Here is a 7,825-nt window from a genome sequence, read left to right on the forward strand (position 1 = left end):
CTAGAGTCAGGAGACCAAGATTCAGATCTATACCTGCCACTCCCTCTGTATTACCTTCAGCAAACTATTTAACCCATCTAAGACCCATGGCCTCATCCATAAAATGCAGACCCCAACTCTCTCAGTTGATGCAAGAGGGACTGTATGAAAAGTACTTCCCCAAATTACAGAAATTCTGATTATTTCTATGTGAACGTCTCTTTCTTGGCTATACCATAGGTTCTAGTCTGCAGTGATGACCAAAGAAAATCAGACTCTGCCTGAACTCCTCCTTCTGGGATTCTCCGACCTCAGGGCCCTGCAGGGCCCCCTCTTCTGCGGGGTCCTTCTGGTCTACCTGGCCACCATGCTGGGAAACTCTCTAATCATCCTTCTCACACAGGCCGACCCCACCCTGCACTCCCCCGTGTACTTCTTCCTACGCCACCTCTCCGTGGTGGAGCTCCTCTACACCACTGACATCGTGCCCAGGACCCTAGCTGACCTGACCTCCCTGCATCCCCAGGCCATCTCCTTCCAGGGCTGTGCAGCCCAGATGTATGTCTTCATTGTCCTGGGCATCTCAGAGTGCTGCCTGCTCACAGCCATGGCCTATGACCGCTACGTCGCCATCTGCCGGCCCCTGCACTACCCCACCCTCATGAGCTGGCGGGCCTGCATGGCCATGGTGGGCGTCTCCTGGCTCATGGGCATCATCACAGCCACCACCCATTCCTCCCTCATCTTCACCCTGCCTTTCCTCAGCCGCCCAATCATCCCACACGTCTTCTGTGACATCCTGCCGGTGCTGAGGTTGGCAAGTGCTGGGAATCAACAGGAGCGAGATCTCTGTGATGACAGCCACTGTGGTCTTCATCACGGCCCCCTTCTCTCTGATCGTCATCTCTTACGCCCGCATCCTGGGTGCCATCCTGGCAATGGCCTCCACCCAGAACCGCCACAAGGTCTTTTCCACCTGTTCCTCCCACCTGCTCATGGTCTTCCTCTTCTTTGGAACGGCCAGCATCACCTACATCCGGCCCCAGGCAAGCTCCTCTGTCACCACAGACCGCGTCCTCAGTCTCTTCTAAACCGTCATCACGCCCATGCTCAACCCCATCATTACACCCTTCGGAACATGGAGGTGACAAGGGCTCTGCGGCACATGGTGAAGAGGCAGGTCCCCTCGCTCTGAAGGGACGCAGGGGTTGTCTGCTCACTCACTGACTGCTGCTCCTCCTAACCCTCGGGTGCTGGTTTAAAACCCAGCCTAACCAGAAAACATGCAGCGCCTCAAAGAGATCAGGGCTCCTGGCAGAAAGTGTTGGTATTAAAACAGAGATAAATCTATACCTTACCTCCTCTCCCACACCCCAGACTCACTACCAGAGCATGAGTTATTAGCATAAGGGAGAATGGAAGGGAATGCTGCCTGTGGGGAAGAACATGTAACATCTTCTAGGTTGTTCTGCATCCCTCTGACCTTTAACAGTAGTCAGAGGTCCATGTCAGTCATGAAGGCAGATGTCTATGAACTTGACCTCCAACTAAGTGACCCACTCAGAGGCCATGGAGGGGTTTACCTGGCCCTTTGATCTAGTTTTCTCCCAGAAACACACTGCAGTCTTGTGCCTTGGATGCCTTTTAGAAGAGGGGGAATTGTTACCCCCTTGAAATATTCCACGTGGATATTCCTCCCTGCCTTTCTACATCCTTGATGTCTGACATCATCCTGAACTGGTGATAACGCCTCCAACTGGACAAGAGTATCTCCCTGGATTCCTTATTCTTATCCCAACATGTGCCATCAGCTTGATCCCGTACCTCCTTCTCTGGCACCTCAGACTGGATGAAGCCCTGAGGCCATCCTGGGTGGGAACTAGAGAGTGGACACTTAAGAGTCACTGTGGCCACCCAGCACTTCACCCTCCTTCAATGTTTGGAGAATTCTCCACTTTAGAAGTCTGACAGAAAAACCACCTCCCTCTGTGAGCTGAGGACATTTCCTAGGCCCCCAGGCGTGTGACCCGGTTCCACCAGTCGGATGTACCCATGCCTGACTTTGAGTAGCAAGTGCCCACAAGTGGCAGAGAGCAGCTCGCACCAGCTGACAACAGCCAAGAGGGCTGCAGTGGCACGTTTCTGATGTAGAAGTGGCATCTGGTCCCCGCGGCAGCACCAGTGGTTTCCTCAACTGACCAGCTCATGTTTGGGAGTTACTCCTGGTTAATGACTGATTATAGTCTGGAGGTGTTTCTGGAAGGCTTCCTGGAAGAAGTGATTTGATGCAGTGTTTCCAATCTTCCTCACATCATGGCACGCATAGATGGTGCTAATATTTGAGTGGCACACCAGGGTAAACTGAAGGGGGTTTGGAGGCATCTAGATAGGACTTGGTGGCAAAAAATTCAAACACTCTTTTTACTATGTAATTAAAAGGAAAATAAGATCTACGATAATACGGAAGTTTTTGAATACTGGTTTTACATAAAACTTCCAAATAAAAGATTTAAATTTTTGTAAGAAACTTGAGCTTGCTTCCATGAACATAATTTTTATACTAGGTTTTGCGCTTGAAAAATGACTAAACACCTCCTGAGCAAAATTTTTTATTTATTTTTTTTTTAATTTTTTAATTGAGCGATAGCTGATTTCCTGATCAAGATTTTTAAGTGTTAACTTCTTAAAGTAGCTATAGTCATCATGAAAGAAAACTACTCACAAAAATGGATGCTAAAGGTAAAATTTTTTCAGTCATTCCAAATTTTGCAATAATTGAAATTATATGTAAATAATATATTTATATTTACTAGCTCTTCCTTTTTTTTCATTGACAAGGGTCATGTTGAAAACTCTTGTTGATAAAGAAAAAGAAGGCAGAAATGGAGACACAGATGTAGAGAACAAACATATGGACCCCAAGGGGGGAAAGAGGCGGGGATGAATTGGGAGATTGAGATTGCCATATATACATTGTTAGTAAGTAAAAAATATCAAATTGTACACTTTAAATACATGCAGTTTATTATATATCAATTATATCTCACAAGTTCTTTAAAAAAAAAAAAAGAATGACTGGGGAAGGCTACATTTTATCTTCAAAACTATCCTGTGAAGCATAGAAACTATGGAAATCATTGCTTTACAGATCAGGAAAGTAAGGCATAAAAATGTTGAGAACCTCCTAAGATCTCACAGACAGTAAGTGGCAGTCAGGATTGGATCTTGGAGCTTTCTAGCATCAAAGCCAAGCTCTGAACCACTGTGCCATGTTGCTATTGATAACCAGCCTTCTGGTCAACCTTTCTTAGCCAGCTCCATATTCTCCACTGCTAGACTTTCTAATATAATAAGGGACCCTATTCCACCCTTTAATGTTCCTTGTTCCCAAGGACAGACATGGACTCCTCCATCCCCAACCTTCCATATCCTTTTTTGCACTTATAGGAAGGCCAACATTCACACAAGTACTAAAAGTGAGTCTCTGGTCCAACAAAGGACTCATATCAGAGAAATTACTTTATTTCCCAAGTGGCTAAATGGAGATGATTAGAGCTTTCTTCTTAGATCCTCACCTCCAACTGCAGTTCCCACCATGCTTGAGCAGTACCTGAGGATAGAGTTGCCAGATGTAGCAAATAACAATACAAGACATCTAATCAAATTTGATTTTCTGATGAACAATGAATAATTTTTTAATGTAGCATGTCCCATATATTGCTTTCCTAAGAAATAAAAAAAATGGTGCTAAATCCTTCTGGCCAGGACTTCCCTGGCGGCCAGTGCAGGGGACACAGCTTCGATCCCTGGTCTGGGAAGATCCCACATGCCACGGAGCAGCAAGGCCCATGTGCCACAACTACTGAGCCTGCACTCTAGAGCCCACGAGGCACAACTGCTGAAGCCTGCATGCCTAGAGCCTGCGTCCACAACAAGAGAAGCCACCGCACTGAGAAGCCCAAACACCACAACAAAGAGAAAGCCCACATGCAGCAACGAAGACCCAACGTAGCCAAAAATAAATAAATAAATAAATAAATAAATAAAATAATAAGTGAATCTTAAAAAAAATCCCTCTGGCCAAATATTTCACGGAACACACACTAAAAAATTACTTGCTGTTCATCCAAAATTCCGATTTAACTGAACATCCAGTATTTGTTTGGCAACTCTGTCTGGGGTCCCTGAAAATAGGGGACCACAGCCTCTAGAGCTGATGGCCACCACCTCAGGTGAGAGAAGCACGAAGCCCTTAGGGCTGAGTCTGTCCAATTTCATCACATCCTCCTCTTGCCTCCACCCTCAGCTCAAAACATGAGGAAGAAGTCTCTCCCCTTTTCTTGTTCAGATACCAACTTTATCAGGAAGTCATTCCTTGAGTCAAACTTTGATGCCTCATGTTACACTCTCAGTCCAAGTTCGTCTCAGCCAGTCCTTGGTAGACTGAGGGAAAGTTAGTTCCTCTCCTTCTCATCAGGTCTTTTCTGCATTGTAAGAGTACTAGACATCCATACCTCCCCACCATGCTCTTCCCCAGGCTATCTAACCCTTCCTCACTCTTAGTCCATTTCCTTGCCCTTGAAATTGGACTGATCTCAATTAGATTGTAAAACAACAAACATTATTTTGGGGGGCATTTTGGCAATATGTTTCACAAGCTGTGAAACTGCACATATGTTTTCATTCATCAATTCCATTTCTAGAAGTTTGTGCTCCAAAAAGCATACATACACAAAGATATAACTGCAATGATATATATCAGCAAAATTAATAACAAAAATATTTAATTTCAATTATAGATTACTTTAAATTTTAGTATCCTACTATATAGATATTAAAATAATGCTTTAGTAGCCCTACTTATCTGGTAAAACATTACAATATAGTTTGATAAAGTGAAAGACAAAAGTCATGAGGAATTCATACAATATAATCTCATTTTAAAATTTTTAAAAATATGTATCTATACATATACACAGGGAAACCAGACCACAATAATTTCCCAAGGGCATTATTAACACCAAAATATTAAGAGTTACTGTGTTTTCTTCTGGATGCAAAATTCTCTGCAATTAACAGTGTTACTTTTGTAAATTGGAAACAAAAATCAGTGCTATTTTAAAGGGCCTTGGTTATCGTTCCCTGCGAGTGATCTTCCTGCTTATATTACCCTGTCCCTCTAGCAGCTTATTGCTAAAAGAGAGTTTATGAACAAGCACAAATGGGCTTCCCAAGAAAAGTGAAATGGTGTTAGATTCTCCTGGCAGGCAAAGTAAGATGGCTTCAAGCAGAAATAGTGGACAGGGTACAAGAAGCAAAAACTTCATCGTGGGAGTCCAGGGGCCAGGTAAGACCTTCTGATCAGAGTCAGAGTCGAGAGATGTATCTGTGTTTCTACCCTAGGATCAGAGGCGACGAAGAGCAGGTAGGTCCATGGGTGAGAAAGAAGCTAAGCAGAGAATATCAACATCTCAGGGATCCCCGGACAGAACCTGTAAGTCACAGCACAGTGACTTTGTGCTCCGACCTAAAGCAGCACCAAGAAAGACTCTGCACCTGAACCACCAAAGCCAGATCAACCATTCCCTGCCCTGTTCCTACCCAGGTCAGACCTCACACCTGGAGCAAAAGAGCTCAGGTGGGAGCAGAGGCAACTGATGGGAGTCTGGGAGAAGGATGAAAGGCTTCAGAGAGAAGGCAGAAAGGCTCTCAATGAGGAGTCTGGGAGAAGGAGGAAGAGCACTGTCTCTAGGAATTGTCCCAGGGACGTGCCCTGAGCCTCAGGAAAGACCAGATTCAGACTTCCCTGGTGGCACAGTGGTTAAGAATCCACCTGCCAATGCAGGCGACATGGGTCTGAGCCCTGGTCGGGGAAGATCCCACATGCCACAGAGCAACTAAGCCCGTGAGCCACAACTACTGAGCCTGTGCTCTAGAGCCCTCGAGCCACAACTACTAAGTCCACGTGCCACAACTATGGAAGCCCGAGCCTAGAGCCCGTGCTCTACAACAAGAGAAGCCACCACACTGAGAAGCCTGCACACCGCAATGAAGAGTAGCCCCCTGCTCGCCACAACTAGCGAAAGCTGGCATCCAGCAACAAAGACCAAACGTAGCCAAAAAAATAAAATGAAATAATAACAAAGTAAAATTAAAAATTAAAAAATAATAAACTTTAAAAAATAAGTAAATAAAACAGACAAAAAGGAAAGACCAGAATTGCTCAATCCTCACACAAGACGGGCACAGCTGCCCTCCGTCCTTGACATCCCCCCAAGCGGGTGTCTCTCCAGCTTCGTACCTACAAACAAGTCAGGTCCAAGCCATAAGGACAGGCCCCAGAAGCTGACCTCTGAGCAGCAGGTCAGAGCCCTGGGCCCTCCAGCTGGGCAGGCCAGCGACCCCCACACACTCCACAGAGAGCAGGGGCTCCAGGGCTCCCTCCTCCTTGAAAATCTCCACGGATCAGGACCTTGTCTCCAAGAACCTGAGAGGGTCAAGGGCTCCAGAGGTATCTCTTCACCAGCCGCCTCATGGCCCCGGGACCTCCCTGTTCCTCAGAGTGTAGACAAAAGGGTTGAACATGAGAGTGACAACCATGTAGAAGAGGGCAAGGATCTGGTCCCCGTCCTGGGAGGAGCCTGGCCACGGCCTCGTGTAGGCAACAGTGCCCGGCCCAAAAAAGAGCGTGCCCGCAAGCAGGTGGGAGGAACAGGTAGAGAAGACTTCTCGACGTCCCTGGGAGGTCGCCGCCCCAAGGATGGTGGCAAGGATACGGGCCTAGGAGGCCACGATCGGTGAGAAGGGGGTCAGGATAAAGGCTGTGGCGTGGGTAGGATGGCCCGTTTCACCCCAGCAGGTGCCGGCGCTGGCCAGGCTCAGCACAGGCAGGGTTGCCGCACAGGAAGTGATGGATGGTGTCGGTTGGCCCCGTGGAAGGGCAACGTGAAGATGAAGACGGAGTGCGTGGTGCCCGTGACGATGCCCAGGAGGTAGGAGGCGCCCACCGTGAGCGCACACGGCCCCTGGGTCATCAGGGAGGCGTCGGGCAGCGGCCGGCAGAGGGCAGCACAGCGGTGGGCCCGCATCCCGGGCACGAGGGTCGCGGTGCAGGGCAGCTCCAGCCCGGAGCAGCGGCGCCCGAGGAAGCGCGTGGGCGCGTGCAGGGCGGCGGCTGCCGGCGGGAGGACGGTGATCAGGAAGTGGTCCAGCGAGGTGACCAGGTAGACCAGAAGCACCCCCAGAACAGGGGGCCCCGAGGGAACCGCACCCGGAGAACCCCAGCAGGACAGACGCGGGGACTGTTGTGCCATTGCCACCCCCCGTGTCCCCAAGGCCGGGCTGGGAGAAGGAGCCGGGAGGGGACTCAGGCAGCACCGGAGGCAGCTCGGCAAAGACAGGGGCTCTGGTGGCAGCAGGAGGGGCATGAAACCGTCCACAGGAACATTCCGGGGTCAGGAGTGGATGGTCCGCCCCTGGGCGGCTGGCCGTTTCCCCAGACAACCCCTCAAGACAGAAAGAAGGGAAACCCGGGGAGCTGAGGGAGATGGCAGGCCCTCCTTGAGGCTGGAACTTGAAAGACACGGGGGTGCCTGGCTCCACTCACCCGGGTGCTGGGTTCTGGGAGCAAAGAGCTGGGACAGATAGAGCAGCTCCCCTTTGAGACAGTGGGAGGCTATGGGCGGAAAGGTGGGTGCAGGGACAGAATAAATAAAGCTGGCCCAGGAGCCTGGAAGAAAAACGGATCCCGCACCAGGCAGGGGCAGAGCTGGAGTGAGAGCAGGAGCGGGAGAGGAAGGCAGGTGGGGCTTTTACCTGCACTTGGGTCCCCACGGCCCCCAGGATG

The 7,825-nt window shown here is 49.1% G+C and overlaps 1 protein-coding gene and 1 pseudogene across 1 annotated transcript; one reads left to right on the plus strand and one right to left on the minus strand.

Moving 5' to 3' along the window:
* Positions 1-235: 235 nt before the first annotated feature.
* Positions 236-1,174, plus strand: LOC130834122 (olfactory receptor 10P1). The gene is given in 3 exon segments (XM_057704194.1): positions 236-811; positions 813-1,098; positions 1,101-1,174. Coding segments are annotated over 3 exon segments (936 nt in total).
* Positions 1,175-6,475: 5,301 nt separating this feature from the next.
* Positions 6,476-7,406, minus strand: LOC130834123 (olfactory receptor 9-like; annotated as a pseudogene).
* Between the last annotated feature and the right edge of the window lie 419 nt (positions 7,407-7,825).

The sequence above is a fragment of the Hippopotamus amphibius genome, chromosome 12 (assembly GCF_030028045.1).
Source record: "Hippopotamus amphibius kiboko isolate mHipAmp2 chromosome 12, mHipAmp2.hap2, whole genome shotgun sequence".
NCBI classification, from domain to species: domain Eukaryota; kingdom Metazoa; phylum Chordata; class Mammalia; order Artiodactyla; family Hippopotamidae; genus Hippopotamus; species Hippopotamus amphibius.